Below are 16,360 nucleotides of genomic sequence, written 5' to 3' on the forward strand. Positions count from 1 at the left end.
TCCCCTTCTCTGTGAGCCAATGGGAGGGGATATAGAAACATAGAAACATAGAAGATAGGAGCAGGAGTAGGCCATTCGGCCCCTCGAGCCTGCTCCGCCATTCAATGTGATCATGGCTGATCATCCAAATTCAGTACCCTGTCCCTGCCTTCTCCCCATATCCCTTGATCCCTTTAGCCTTAAGAAATATATCCAACTCTTTTTTGAATATATTTAATGAACTGGCCTCCACCGCCCTCTGTGGCAGAGAATTCCACAGGTTCACCACTCTCTGGGTGAAGAAATTCCTCCTCATTTCAGTCCTAAATGGCTTATCCCTTATCCTTAGACTATGACCCCTGGTTCTGTGCTCCTCGGCCATCATAAACATTCTTCCTGCATCTGGTCTGTCCAGGCCTGACAGAATTTTATAGGTTTCGATGAGATCCCCTCTCAATCTTCTAAACTCCAGTGAGTATAATCCCAATCGACACAATCTCTCCTCATACGTCATTCCTGCCATCCCAGGTATCAGCCTGGTGAATCTTCGCTGCACTTCTTCCATGGCAAGAACATCCTTCCTCAGGTAAGGCAACCAAAACTGCACACAATACTCAAGGTGCGGTCTCACCAAGGCCCTGTACAACTGCAGCAAGACATCCTTGTTCCTGTACTCGAACCCTCTTGCTACGAAGGCCAACATACCATTTGCCTTCTTAACCGCCTGCTGCACCTGCATGCTTACCTTCAGCGACTGGTGCACAAGAACACCCAGGTCTCTTTGCACTTCCCCTTCTCCCAATCTATTGCCATTCAAATAATAATCTGCCTTCCTGTTTTTGCCACCAAAGTGGATAACCTCACATTTATCCACATTATAGTGCATTTGCCATGTTTCTGCCCAATCAACGAATCTGTCCAAATCGTACTGGAGTTTCACGACATCCTCCTCACAGCTTACCCTCCCACCCAGCTTTGTGTCGTCTGCAAATTTGGAGATATTACATCCAATTCCCTCGTCCAGATCATTAATATATATTGTGAACAGCTGGGGTCCTAGGACCGATCCTTGCGGTACCCCACTAGTCACTGCCTGCCACTCAGAAAAAGACACGTTTATTCCAACTCTTTGCTTTCTGTCCGCCAACCAATTCTCTATCCAAGTCAATACCTTGCCCCCAATCCCATGTGCCTTAATTTTGCACGCTAATCTCTTATGTGGGACCTTATCGAAAGCCTTCTGAAAGTCCAAATACACCACATCCACTGGTTCTCCCTTATCTATTTTACCAGTTACATCCTCAAAAAATTCCAGTAGATTAGTCAAGCATGATTTACCTTTTGTAAATCCATGTTGACTTTGTCCGATCCTGTCACTGCTTACCAAGTGCTCTGCTATTACATCTTTTATAATAGATTCTAGCATTTTCCCCACTACCGATGTCAGGCTTACCGGTCTATAATACCCCGCTTTTTCTCTACCACCTTTTTTGAATAGTGGGGTAACATTAGCTATCCTCCAATCCATGGGTACTGTTCCAGAGTCTATCGAGTTCTGGAAGATGACCAGCAATGCATCTACTATTTCTAGGGCCACTTCCTTAAATACCCTGGGATGTAGATTATCAGGCCCTGGGGATTTATCGGCCTTCAGTCCCATCAATTTTCCTAACACCATTTCCCTACAAATACTGATTTCTTTCAGTTCCACCCTTTCATCAGGCCCTATGTTCCCCGGCATCTCTGGGAGGTTATTTGTGTCCTCCTTTGTGAAGACAGAATCAAAGTATGTATTTAGTTGGTCTGCCATTTCTTTGTTTCCCATTATAAATTCCCCTGATTCTGACTGTAAGGGACCTACGCTTGACTTCACCAATCTTTTTCTCTTCACATATCTATAAAAGCTTTTACAGTCAGTTTTTATGTTCCCTGCAAGCTTACTCTCATATTCTATTTTCCCTTTCTTAATTAATCCCTTTGTCCTCCTTTGTTGAATCCTAAACTGCTCCCATTCCTCAGGATTATTGCTTTTTCTGGCCAATTTATATGTCGTCTCCTTGGATCTTATGCTGTCCCTAATTTCCCTTGTTAGCCACGGTTGAGTCACCTTTTTGTTTTATTTTTATGCCAAACTGGGATGAACAAATTCTGTAGCTCATCCATTCGGTCTTTGAATGTTTGCCATTGCCTATCCACCGTCAACCCTTTGAGTGCCATTCCCCAATCAATCCTACCCAACTCGCTCCTCAGACCATCGTAGTTTCCTTTATTTAAATTGAGGACCCCAGTCTCTGAGTCAACTACTTCATTCTCCATCTTAATGAAGAATTCGATCATATTATGATCGCTCAGACCCAAGGGGCCTCGTATAACAAGATTGCTAATTAATCCTTTCTCGTTACATAATATCCAGTCTAAGATGGCCTGATCTCTGGTTGGTTCCTCGACATATTGGTCCAAGAAACCATCCCGTACACACTCCAGGAATTCCTCCTCCACAGTGTTGTTACTAATTTGGTTGGCCCAATCTATATGTAGATTAAAGTCATCCATGATGACTGCTGTGCCCTTATTGCACGCTTCTTTAATTTCCCTTTTAATGCCATCCCCAACCTCCGCCTTACTGTTGGGAGGTCTATATACCACTCCCACTAATGTTTTTTTATCCCCTTAGTATTTTTCAATTCTACCCATACAGATTCCACATCATCAGAGCTAATATCCTTCATTACAATTGTATTAATCCCTTCTTTAACCAGTAATGCTACCCCACCTCCCTTTCCTTTTTGCCTATCTTTGCTGAATATCGAATACCCCTGGATGTTGAGTTCCCAGTCTTGGCCATCCTTGAGCCACGTTTCCGTAATCCCAACCAAATCATATTCGTTTACCTCTATTTGCGCAGCCAATTCATCCACCTTATTACAAATGCTCCTCGCATTAAGACACAAAGCCTTCAGGCTTGTTTTTTTAATGCTCTTAGACCTATTAGAATTATTATTTACTGTGGCCACGTTTGATTTAAACCGTTGATTTCTCTGACTGCCACTTTTGTTTTTCTCCTTCCCATCTTTTGCTTTTATCCCTGTTTCCCTTTCCTCTGACTCCCTGCTCAGGTTCCCAACCCCCTGCCATTTTAGTTTAAACCTCCCCGAACAATGCTAGCAAACCTCCCTGCAAGGATATTTGTCCCGCTCTGGTTCAGATGCAACCCGTCCGACTTGTACAAGTCACACCTTCCCCAGAAGCAGGCCCAGTGATCCAGGAAACTAAAGCCCTCCCTCCTGCACCAACTCTTTAGCCACGCATTCATCTGCTCTATCCTCCAATTCCTATACTCACTAGCACGTGGCACCGGGAGTAATCCAGAGATTACAACCTTTGAGGTCCTGCTCTTTAATCTGCTACCTAGCTCCCTAAATTCTTGCTGCAGGACCTCATCCCTCTTCCTACCCATGTCATTGGTCCCAATGTGAACCACGACCTCTGACTGTTCACCCTCCCCTACAGAATGCCCTGCAGCCATTCAGTGACATCCTTGACCCTGGCACCAGGGAGGCAACAAACCATCCTAGAGTCACATCTACGGCCACAGAAACGCCTATCTGTTCCCCTTACGATAGAATCCCCTACCACTATTTCTCTCCCACTCTTTTTCCTCTCTTCCTGAGCAGCAGAAGCACCCCTGGTGCCGGGAAGTTGGCTGCTGCTGCCTTCCTCTGGTAAGTCATCCCCCTCAACAGTCTCCAAATCGGTATACCTGTTTGAGAGGGGGATGGCCACAGGGGTCCCCTGCACTACCTTCCTGCCTCTACAGCTCTGCCTGATGGTCACCCATTTCCCTTCTGCCTGTGCAGCCCTTACCTGCGGTGTGACCACCTCATCAAATGTGTTATCCACGACCCTCTCAGCATCGTGAATGCTCCAAAGGTTGTGCTGAATAATTCACAGCAAATGCGTTGACATCATGTGTTCAGTGCTGCCTGAAAGGGCGGTGGAAGCAGATTCAATAGTAACTTTCAAAAGGGAATTGGAGAAATACTTGAAGGGGAAATATTTGCAGGGCTTTGGGGAAAGAGCAGGGGAGTGGGATTAATTGGAGCGCTCTTTCAAAGAGCCGGCACAGGCACGATGGGCCGAATGGCCTCCTCCTGTGAAGTACCGCTCTACGATTCTATGATCACTGTACTAAGCCACAGACAGTGCCAATAGACCGACTGACCGCTTGTTTGGATCACTGACCTCTGGACACGCATTCCATCCCCTCATTAGTAGAGATGAGATGGGTTTGGGTATGGAGTACCCGATCGGAGGTCGAACATGGTGATACGCCATATCGGCAGCAGCAGCAGCTGAACAAACAACAGGGACGTGTGAATGAATTAAAACACTGGGCAAACATTCAAAGAAATGTATACATAGGCAATTCAACATGAGAGAACAAACTTGCATTTCTATAGCGCCTTACACGACCTCAGGCCGTCCCATAAGAACCTAAGAAGTAGGAGCAGGGGTAGGCCATACGGCCCCTCGAGCCTGCTCCGCCATTCAATAGGATCATGGCTGATCCGAACCTAGACTCACGTCCACTTCCCTGCCCGCTCCCCGTAACCCCTAATTCCCTTATCAGCTAGGAAACTGTCTATCTCCGTATTAAATGTATTTAATGTTGCAGCTTCCACAGCTCTCTGAGGTAGCAAATTCCATAGATTTACTACCCTCTGAGTGAAGAAGTTTCTCCTCATCTCAGTTTTGAAAGGGCAGCCCCTTATTCTAAGATTATGCCCCCTAGTTCTAGTCTCACCCATCAGTGGAAACATCCTCCCCGCATCCACCCGATCAAGCCCCCTCACAATCTTATATGTTTTGATAAGATTGCCTCTCATTCTTCATAATTCCAATGAGTAGAGGCCCAACCTACTCAACCTTTCCTCATAAGTCAACCCCCTCATCTCCGGAATCAACCGAGTGAACCTTCTCTGAACTCCCTCGAGAGCAAGTATATCTTTTAAATATGGAAACCAAAACTGTACGCAGTATTCCAGGTGTGGCCTCACCAGTACCCTGTATAACTGAAGCAAGACTTCCCTGCTTTTATACTCCATCCCTTTTGCAATAAAAGCCAAGATTCCATTGGCCTTCCTGATCACCTGCTGTACCTGCATACTAACCTTCTGTGTTTCATGCACCAGGACCCCCAGATCCCTTTGTACTGTAGCACTTTGCAGTTTCTCTCCATTTAGATAATAACTTGCTCTTTGATTTTTTCTGCCAAAGTGCATAACCTCACACTTTCCAACATTATATTCCATCTGCCAAATTTCTGCCCACTCACTTAGCCTGTCTATGTCCTTTTGCAGGTTATTTATGTCCTCCTCACTCACTGCTTTCCCTCCCATCTTTGTATCGTCAGCAAACTTGGATATGTTGCACTCGGTCCCTTCCTCCAAATCATTAATATAGATTGTAAAGAGTTGGGGTCTCAGCACTGACCCCTGCGGAACACCACTAGTCACAGATTGCCAACCCGAGAATGAACCATTTATCCCAACTCTCTGTTTTCTGTTAGATAGCCAATCTTCCACCCATGCCAGTATATTACCCCTAATCCCGTGATTTTTTATCTTGTGCAGTAATCTTTTGTGTGGCACCTTGTCAAATGCCTTCTGGAAGTCCAAATACACCACATCCACTGGTTCCCCTTTATCCACCCTGTTTGTTACGTCCTCAAAGAATTCAAGCAAATTTGTCAAACATGACTTCCCCTTCATAAAACCATGCTGACTCAGTCCAATTAAATTATGCTTATCCAAATGTCCTGTTACTGCTTCCTTAATAATGGACTCCAACATTTTACCAACCACAGATGTTAGGCTAACTGGTCTATAGTTTCCAGCCTTTTGTCTACTTCCCTTTTTAAATAAGGGCATTACATTAGCAGTTTTCCAATCTGCTGGGACCTTACCTGAATCCAGGGAGTTCTGGAAAATTACCACTAATGCATCCGCAATCCCCACCGCCACTTCTCTCAAGACCCTAGGATGTAAGCCATCAGGTCCAAGGGATTTATCCGCCTTTAGTCCCATTATCTTACCGAGTACCACCTCCTTAGTGATTTTAATCGTGTTTAGCTCCTCCCCCCACTATAGCCCCCTGTTTGTCCAGTGTTGGGATATTTTTAATGTCCTCTACTGTAAAGACTGATACAAAATATTTGTTCAGCGTTTTTGCCATCTCCATGTTCCCCACCACTAATTTCCCAGTCTCGTCCTCTAAGGGACCAACATTCACTTTAGCCACCCTTTTTCTTTTTATATAACTGTAGAAACTCTTGCTATCTGTTTTTATATTTTTTGCTAGTTTACTTTCATAATCAATCTTCCCTTTCTTAATTCATCTTTTAGTTATTCTTTGCTGGCTTTTAAATGCTTCCCAATCTTCTATCCTCCCACTAGATTTGGCTACTTTATATGCCCTTGTTTTCAGTCGGATACTATCCTTTATTACTTTACTTAGCCACGGATGGCTGTCTTTTCTTTTACGCCCCTTTTTCTTCACTGGAATATATTTTTCTTGAAAGTTGTGAAATATCTCCTTGAATGTACACCACTGCTCATGTACCGTCTTACACTTTAATCTATTTTCCCAGTCCACTTTAGTCAACTCTGCTCTCATACCTTCATAGTCTCCTTTATTTAAGCTTAGTACGCTGGTTTGCGATCCAACTCTCTCACCCTCCAACTGAATTTGGAATTCAGCCATGTCATGGTCACTCATTACAAGGGGATCCTTTACTAGGACATTTTTTATTAATCCCGTCTCATTACACAGGACCAGAGCTAAGATTGCCTGCCCCCTGGTTGGTTCAGTAACATACTGCTCAAGGAACCCGTCCCTAATGCACTCTATGAACTCTTCCTCAAGGCTGCCCTGCCCAATTTGATTTGTCCAGTCAATATGAAAGTTAAAATCCCCCATGATTATAGCTGTTCCCTTATTACAAGCCCCAACTATTTCCTGATTTATACTCCGACCAACAGAGTTGCAACTGTTAGGAGGCCTATAGACTACGCCCACTAGTGACTTTTTCCCCTTATTATTCCTCATCTCCACCCAAACCGTTTCACTATCCTGATCCTTTGACCCAATATCATTTCTGACTATTGCAGTGATTCCATCCTTGATTAACATAGCAACCCCACCTCCCTTTCCTTCCTGTCTGTCCTTCCTAATAGTCAAATACCCCTGGATGTTTAGTTTCCAGTCATGGTCACCTTGCAGCCATGTTTCCGTAATGGCCACCAGATCATACCCATGTGTAGTTATTTGTACCGTCAACTTGTCTATTTTGTTACGAATGCTGCGTGCATTCAGATAAAGAACTTTCAAATATGTTTTGTGACAATTTATTCCTGCTTTTACCCCTTTTACTACTTTACCTTTATCTTTAAGTGCTTCACAGCCAATTAAGTACTTTTTGAAGTGCAGTCACTGTTGTAATATAAGAAGTGCGGCAGACAATTAGTGCACAGCAAGCTCCCACAAACAGATTATCTGCTCATCCATCTCACTGCTGTTTGCTGTGACTACACTTCAAAAGTAATTAATTGGCTGTGAAGCACTTTAGTGCATATTAAGGACATGAAAGGCACTATATCAGCCCAAGTTCACTGTGACATCAGTGGCACGGCCGGCATTTATTGCTCATCCCCAGTTGCCCTGAGAAGGTGGGGGTGGGTCTTCTTCTTGAACCGCTGGGAGTGGGTTTGATACAAACTGAGGGTCTCGCTCGGCCACTTCAGAGGGCTGTTCAGAGTCAACCAGGTTGGTGTGGGACTGGAGTCACATATAGGCCCAGCCCGGGTAAGGACGGCAGGTTACCTTCCCTAAAGGACGTCAGTAAACCAGTTGGGTTTTTAACAACAAGCCGACTGCTTCATGGTCACTTTTACTGACCCCAGATTTTTATTTCCAGATAAATTCTTTACCTGCCACGGTGGGACTTGCACTCACATTCTCTGGGTTATTAGTCCAGGCCTCTGGATAATGACATTACCACTACACTGCCGTCTATCACTGTTCGTGTATTTCCTGCTTATTAAAACCCACATCTAGCAATCAGTTATGTCAGTTTGTTCTGCCATTCTCAAGAAATATTGAAGATCGAACTGTCTCAGCAACATTGGGCTTATACTTGCTGGAGTTTAGAAGAATGAGAAGGGATCTCATTGAAACTTATAAAATTCTAACAGGACTAGACAGACTTTGGATGATCAGCCATGACCTCATTGAATGGCGGAGCAGGCTCGAGGGGCCGAATGGCCTACTCCTGCTCCTATCTTCTATGTTTCTATGTATGTTTCAAGACCCACCCCAGAGACATTAGCGCGTAATCCACACTGACACTCCCAGTGCAGTACTGAGGGAGTGCTGCACTGTCGGAGGGGCAGTACTGAGGGAGCACTGCACTGTCGGAGGGGCAGTACTGAGGGAGTGCTGCACTGTCGGAGGGGCAGTACTGAGGGAGTGCTGCCCTGTCGGAGGGGCAGTACTGAGGGAGTGCTGCCCTGTCCGAGGGGCAGTACTGAGGGAGCACTGCACTGTCCGAGGGGCAGTACTGAGGGAGAGCTGCACTGTTGGAGGGGCAGTACTGAGGGAGCACTGCACTGTCAGAGGGGCAGTACTGAGGGAGCACTGCACTGTCGGAGGGGCAGTACTGAGGGAGCGCTGAACTGTCGGAGGTGCCATCTTTTGGATGAGACATTAAACCGAGGCCCCGTCTGTCCTCTCAGGTGGATGTAAAAGATCTCATGGCACTATTTCGAAGAAAAGCAGGGGAGTTATCCCCCGTGTCCTGGGGCCAATATTTATCCCTCAACCAACATCACTAAAACAGATGATCAGGTCATGATCACATTGCTGTTTTTGGGAGCTTGCGGTGTGCAAATTGGCTGCCGCGTTGCTTACAGTGACTACACTCCAAAAGTGTACCTCTTTCATCCTTTCTTTTTTTTTCCCCGTTCTTTCTTTGAACTCACCTGGTTTGAGGTGTGCGAAGGGGATTTCGCCAGTTAGTAGCTCCCAGAGACACAGAGCGTAACTGAAGACATCGGCTTTTATGGTGTAGCGGGTGCACTGTGTGAACACCTCTGGAGCCATCCAGCGCAAGTTCTGATGGGCAGATGCACGTTCAATTATAGCTTAACAATGAGTTACACCTTCACCATCCAGACAAAGTCAATTCCCACCGTCCTGTCGGGTCACCAACTCTGGTCGGACGTGTTTCTGGAGGATTCATCACATGACCTCCTGCCTCCAAACCTCCCCACCCGGTCAAAGAGCCTTTTTTCCTCCATCTCCAATATTTTTGAACTAATAAACAAAAAAGTGTTCAAAATATTTTTCTTTCAAAAACAAATATTTTTTGGATGCCCCTATGATTTTTCTCCCGGGTTTTGCTCCCGGCAGTGTCCAGGAGATTCATCTTTAATTCCGGAAGACTTCAGGGCAATCCGGGAGGTTTGGCTACCCTAGGCGGACCATAAACAAGGCCGTGAGTTGAGCCAATGAAAATTTACTAATCTGTACGAGATTACATAACGACCGAGAGCTCAGGCCCAGGCAGCTGAAGGCACGGCCGCCAATGGCGGAGCGATTAAAATCAGGGAATCGCAAGAGGGCAGATTTGGAGGAGGTTACAGAGGATGGGAGGGGTGTAGGGCGGGAGGGGTTACAGTGATAGGGAGGGGTCTAGGGTTGGAGGGGGTTACAGTGATAGGGAGGGGTGTAGGATGGGAGGGGGTTACAGAGATAGGGAGGGGTGTAGGGCGGGAGGGGGTTACAGTGATAGGGAGGGGTGTAGGGTGGGAGGGGGTTACAGTGATAGGGAGGGGTGTAGGGCGGGAGGGGGTTACAGTGATAGGGAGGGGTGTATGGTAGGAGGGGGTTACAGAGATGGGGAGTGGTATAGGGTGGGAGGGGGGTTACAGTGATAGGGAGGGGTGTAGGGAGGGAGGGGGTTACAGTGATAGGGAGGGGTGTAGGGTGGGAGGGGGTTACAGTGATGGGGAGGGGTGTAGGGTGGGAGGGGGTTACAGTGATGGGGAGGGGTGTAGGGTGGGAGGGGGTTACAGTGATAGGGAGGGGTGTAGGGTGGGAGGGGGTTACAGTGATAGGGAGGGGTGTAGGGTGGGAGGAGGTTACAGAGTTAGGGAGGGGTGTAGGGCGGGAGGGGGTTACAGAGATAGGGAGGGGTGTAGGGCTGGAGGGGGTTACAGAGATAGGGAGGGGTGTAGGGTGGGAGGGGGTTACAGTGATAGGGAGGGGTGTAGGGCTGGAGGAGGGTACAGAGATAGGTAATGGCGAGATCAGGGACGGATCTGAAGACAAGGATGATGTCACCTACCCCTGGTTGCTTCGTCATGTTGTCTTCATCCATCGACAGAAGAAATCTGGACTCTGAAAGTAGAGGAGGCTTTTCAGCAACAGGCTCGCTGTTCACGTTGCAAATTAGTAAATTTAAGAATAACGAAACAACAGTAAACAGAGATTAGAGCTTATCTGTTACAGATCTACATGTTACATGTTGAATATATTGGCCTGGATTTACCTTCCTCAGATACACCCTGTAATGTCCGTGTGTAATTGAGACACGGGCTGCAGAAGCTGGTTATAACAGGTGTTTACTGAATGGAGTCAAAACTGGAACTACTAGACAAAGTTACTACACAGGCTTATATACCGGGGTGGTCACTACTGCTACTGCAGTATACAGGGGCTGCAGAATATAGTTCCTTCTTCAAGGTACATACACTACAATTCCTCCCCTTTTAGCTAAACAGTACATAACATTTGATTAATTATTAAATAACATATTTACAATTACTGTTGCTGTTGTGTATGTACCTTTAAGAGAATAACTGGTCTCAGACTGCAGTACCGGCAGTGACCACCCCTGTATGAAAGGCGCTAGAGAGCCTCTGTTGGTTAGTTTCGTTTATGCCTTTCACCAGTAAAGATGTATTTGTTTTCACTCCTGCTAGTCCGTGTCTCAATCATTCACGGACTTAACACTGGCGACGAGTAAGAAACGTACTTACCTGCAACTCGGCAGCAGCTCTGACGACGTTGAAGGTCGGAAGAAAAGAAAAAAAGAGTCCATTGAAACTCGAGGAACGGGCGTCGACCGTCAATCATCGGGTTCAAGGCTTTGCAGGAGCGACGTTCCAGAGCCAGGCTGGGTTCCTCGGTCCGTGGTTTCCCAGCTAATCGGGCTGGTGGCAGGTAGTGCTTTGATCCTTCCTGGGCTGCAACGGGGCCGGGCAGCGAGTCGGGAAGCAAGGAGAGAGAGAGAGGGTGGCGCATACAGGGCGCGGCCAGTGTTTCGAAGCTGGGCAGCGTTCGGACCTCAGAAGAGGGAGGGAAGTGTTCCAGAGGGTCCGCTCCACGACGGGAAAATAATAAAAGAAAAAGAATACGCGCAAGAAACCGTGGAAAGCAGCGCTAACAACAGCGGGGAAGAAGGTAAAGCGCGGGAGGCACCATTTTGTTAAATCGGAGAAGAAGGCAAAGCGCGGGAGGCGCCATTTTAGATTTGCAAGATGACGAAGACTGGTTGTATCACTGCTTTTGATAATACATTAGAGGACTGGACCACGTATGTGGAAAGAGTCGAGGTATATTTCAAGGCAAATGAAATAGCGGAGGGGAAAAAGGCATCAATATTGCTAAACTTAATGGGCGCTAGAACGTACGGCCTATTGCGGGATCTGATTACTCCAGCCAAACCGAAGGCGAAGAGTTTTAACGAAATTGTTGCTGTTCTACAGGAGCACTTAAACCCTGCACCGCTGTTGATAGCAGAAAGATTTAAATTCCACAGGAGAACTCAGCACAAAGATGAGAGCAATGCTGAGTATCTTACGGAACTACGCAAGCTATCAAAGCACTGCCAGTTCGGAGCAGGACTGGCAGATACCCAACGGGACAAATTTGTCTGTGGACTCCTGAGTGAAGGAACACAGAAGAAGTTACTCGCAGAAAAAGAGCTGACGCTAGATAAGGCTTTCAGCGTGGCAGTATCGTATGAAGCAGCAGCCAGGGGAGCTGCAGAAATTCAACAAAAACCACAGGAATACGGCACCCACGAAATGACACGGGGATTTGCAAAATGTTATCGCTGTGGCAGAACAAACCATGACCAGAAGGACTGCTGGTCCAAAGACAAAATATGCAGACAATGCGGGAAGATTGGACACATTGCACGAGTTTGTAGGTCTGGGAAGAAGACCAGCGACAACAAAAAGGCTACTAAGGAACCGCACAAGAAAGTACAAAAGATGACGGACAGTAGTTCCGAAGACCAGATGAGCGATAGTGAATCCGAGAACAGGAGATTAAGCTGTCTCAAACTTCACAATGTAATCGCAAAAGAGGTCCACCGAACCATTTGGGTCACCCTCACGATAGCAGGGTCCCAAGTTAAAATGGAATTGGATACAGGATCAGCGCTAACCGTCATGAATCGACGAGACTATGAGCGGCTATTTTCACACATACCCTTGAGAGAGACATCCATCGTCTTGACGACGTATACGGGGCAAAAAGTATACCCCAGAGGAAAAATAAGGGTGCCTGTCGAATACAATGGCAAGAAAATACGGAAATTGTATTTCTACATACTGCCAAATGGTGGACCACCGTTATTGGGACGGGAATGGATCAGGAAGATAAACTTAGATTGGCATTCCATTCATGCAATGACGGTGGATGGTAAAAAAGATGAAGACGTCACTCCTGGACGATTGTCAACAATCTTAGCTAACGCCAAAGAGGTATTTCAACAAGAACTGGGCACGCTTAAAGGTGTAACCGCCTCGTTAAAAATAGAAGAGAATGCAGTTCCCAAGTTTTTCAAAGCGAGACCGGTACCATATGCAATTCGTCCAGCCGTCGAGGCAGAGCTGGAGAATCTGGAGAAGGCGGGCGTGTTGTCTAAGGTCGACTGGAGCGAGTGGGCGACACCCATCGTTCCTGTCATGAAGAAAACGTTAAGCAATAAGTCCGGAGAGCCAAGGAAGATTCGCATCTGTGGGGATTTCAAGGTGACAGTGAACCCTGTCCTTCACACAGTACAATATCCTCTTCCAAGGATAGAAGACATCTTCGCCTCACTGTCTGGAGGGAAGCGTTTTACAAAAATTGACCTAGCACAAGCATATTTGCAGATGGAGGTTGAAGAGTCCTCTAGGAAGTATCTCACGATAAACACTCACAAAGGTCTTTACTAGTATCATCGATTGGTATTCGGAGTAGCATCGGCTCCGGCGATATGGCAAAGAGCGATGGAACAAGTCCTGCAAGGGATTCCGGGGACTCAGTGTTACTTGGACGACATCCTTGTAACAGGTGAAGATGACAGTGAACACCTTAACAACCTAGAACAGGTGCTCACTAGACTACGGGAACATGGGCTGCGAGCCAACCGCCCCAAGTGCGAATTTTTAAAGAAACAGATATCGTATTGTGGCCACGTGATTGATGAAGAGGGGTTACATAAGTCCCCTGACAAAATTGAAGCGGTTGTTAAGGCCCCAGCACCTGAAAATGTGTCGCAACTGAGGTCATTCCTCGGGTTGGTGAATTACTATCATAAGTTTTTGCCGAATTTGTCGACAGTTCTGCATCCACTGAACGCCCTGCTACGAACGGGGGTAGCATGGAAATGGAGCGATGATTGTAAACGTGCTTTTCAGAAGAGTAAGGACTTAATCACTTCGAAGGAAGTATTGGCTCACTACAACCCAGCATTGCCAATCAGGCTGGCGTGTGATGCGTCTCCCTATGACATTGGGGCGGTACTGTCACATAAATTCCTTGATGGTTTGGAGAGGCCGATAGCTTTTGCGTCACGCTCGTTAACTTCTGCCGAGCGTAACTACGCCCAGATTGACAGAAAGGCCCTCAGCCTAGTGTGGGGGGTGAAGAAGTTCAATCACTATCTGCACGGTCAAAAATTTACTCTACTAACCGATCATCAACCTCGTCTCCATTTTCAACCCTCAGAAGGGCGTACCGATAATGACAGCACAACGGCTGCAGAGATGGTCCCTTTTCCTAGGGGCACACCAATATGACATCGAGTACAGGGGAACTAAACAGCATGGAAATGCTGATGGATTGTCACGTCTACCGTTGCCGACGGTGGAAGAAGAAGACCTTGCAGTGGATCCAATGGAGTTATTCCACTCGACCATAGTCGAATGTCTCCCTGTGACGAATGCAAACATAGAAAAGGAAACATGGAATGACCCGACACTATCACGGGTCTATGATTTAACGGTGAAGGGATGGCCAGCACATGGCGAACCACTGCTGCCAGCATTTTCGCCAAGAAGAGAACAGCTGTCAGTGTGCAGAGGAACCTTGATGTGTGGATCCAGAGTAGTAATTCCACCTAAGTTGACGGATAGAGTGCTCAATGAGCTTCATGAGGGTCATCTGGGTGGGGTAAAAATGAAGAGCTTAGCCAGAGCGTTTGTGTGGTGGCCGGGAATCGATAGAGAAATCGAAGAGATGACCAAGAGCTGTGCAGGATGCCAGAAGGTCCAAAACGCCCCACCACAAGCTCCTCTGCATCCATGGGAGTGGCCCTCATCTCCATGGCAAAGGGTGCACATTGATTTTGCTGGTCCCTTCATGGACTCAATGTTTTTAATTGCGGTGGATGCACATTCAAAGTGGCCAGAGGTAATAAAAATGTCCTCAACCACCACGGAAAAAACTATCGCAGTTTTACGAACCATATTCGCCAGGAATGGGCTGCCTGAACAGATTTGCTCTGACAATGGACCACAGTTTGTGTCTGAAGAGTTCCGGAGGTTCTTAAAGAACAATGGTGTTAAGCATTACACATCTGCCCCATATCATCCAGCCACTAATGGATTGGCCGAGAGGTTTGTCCAAACATTCAAGAAGGCTATCAAGGCAATGTGTAATGAAGATATACCCCTACAACACAAGGTGGACAATTTCTTGTTTGCCTACCGGAATGCGACACATGCGGTTACCAACCAAACTCCAGCCATGATGTTCTTCAATCGAAGACTACGATGCCGCTTGGGTTTGGTTAAGCCAAACGTCCGAAGAGATGTGGAGAACAGGCAGTTTCAGAATATGAATGAAAGGCCGACCAGGAGTTTTAAGATAGGTCAACCAGTTTTGGCCCGGGACTACCGCACTGAGAAATGGCAGCCAGGAACGATTTGTACACAACAAGGACCTCTCATGTATACCGTGGACGTTGGGGAGAGCATTGTAAGACGCCATGCTGACCAGATTCTAGAGTCACTGGAAAACGTCAACTCCACACCACGATCTGATACACCTGGTAATGAAATCGACGTTCCAATTGCAGCTACCGCAGAATCGGTAATATTGGAAGCAGATGAACCAAACAACGACATTGATTCCAACTCAACATTGCCAGAAGAACCTGATACTCCAAAGAGGCGTTATCCAGACAGAATCAGGAAGCCTCCTCAAAGACTGAACTTATAATTGCTTAAACTTAACCAATGTATCTAGCAACAGTAATTGTGATTGTAATTCGTTATCATTAGTTGTTAAATGAATGTTATGTACTGTTTATCTAAAAGAGGAGGAATTGTTGTGTATGTACCTTTAAGAGAATAACTGGTCTCAGACTGCAGTACCGGCAGTGACCACCCCTGTATAAAAGGCACTAGAGAGCCTCTGTTGGTTAGTTTCGTTTATGCCTTTCACCAGTAAAGATCTATTTGTTTTCACTCCTGCTAGTCCGTATCTCAATCATTCACGGACTTAACAGTTGCTATATACATTAGCTGAAGTTAATCAATTATAAATTCAGTCTTTGAGGAGGCTTCCTGATTCTGTCCGGATAACGCCTCTTTGGGGTATCAGGTTCTTCTGGCAAAGTTGATTCGGGATCAACGTCATTGTTTGGTTCGTCTGCTTCCAATATCACCGATTCTGAGGTAGATGCAATTGGTACTTCGGTTTCATCACCAGGTGTATAGGATAGTGGTGTAGATTTTGATGTGCCTCAATAAATCCGAGACTCGATGTTAGCGAAACAAAACAAGGCTTTTATTGACTTAGAAGGTAACACACAGAGGAGAATGTATCTTCCATCCAGAGGTCTGCCGTACTGGATGTGCTGCAGGCTGGGCCAGCTTACATAGGAGCCAGGTATGGGCGGAGCCCTACACACAGTACAATACAATGGAAATGAAACTGAAACCAACCACAGTCACAGGCAGAGAAATACTGATGAGTGATGAATGGAATATTTCATCACATTCACCCCTTCTATAGATTTAGTCTGTTCGGGGGTTTGATA

At 46.4% G+C, this 16,360-nt stretch overlaps 1 protein-coding gene across 2 annotated transcripts in view; it reads right to left on the bottom strand.

Annotated features, from left to right (window-relative positions):
• tnni3k (TNNI3 interacting kinase) overlaps positions 1–16,360 on the bottom strand; it is a 184,874-nt gene that overhangs the window by 99,293 nt on the left and 69,221 nt on the right. For both annotated transcript variants that reach the window (XM_085983580.1, XM_085983581.1), the window contains exons 19-21: positions 10,385–10,437; positions 9,018–9,150; positions 4,222–4,331 (exon numbers count right to left, since the gene is read on the bottom strand). In XM_085983580.1, coding sequence (XP_085839706.1) covers positions 4,222–4,331; positions 9,018–9,150; positions 10,385–10,437 — 296 coding nt within the window. The remainder of the gene's footprint in view (positions 1–4,221; positions 4,332–9,017; positions 9,151–10,384; positions 10,438–16,360) is intronic.

The sequence above is a fragment of the Somniosus microcephalus genome, chromosome 3 (genome assembly GCF_052327205.1).
Source record: "Somniosus microcephalus isolate GS21.2 chromosome 3, FLI_Smic_1.0, whole genome shotgun sequence".
Lineage (NCBI taxonomy): Eukaryota > Metazoa > Chordata > Chondrichthyes > Squaliformes > Somniosidae > Somniosus > Somniosus microcephalus.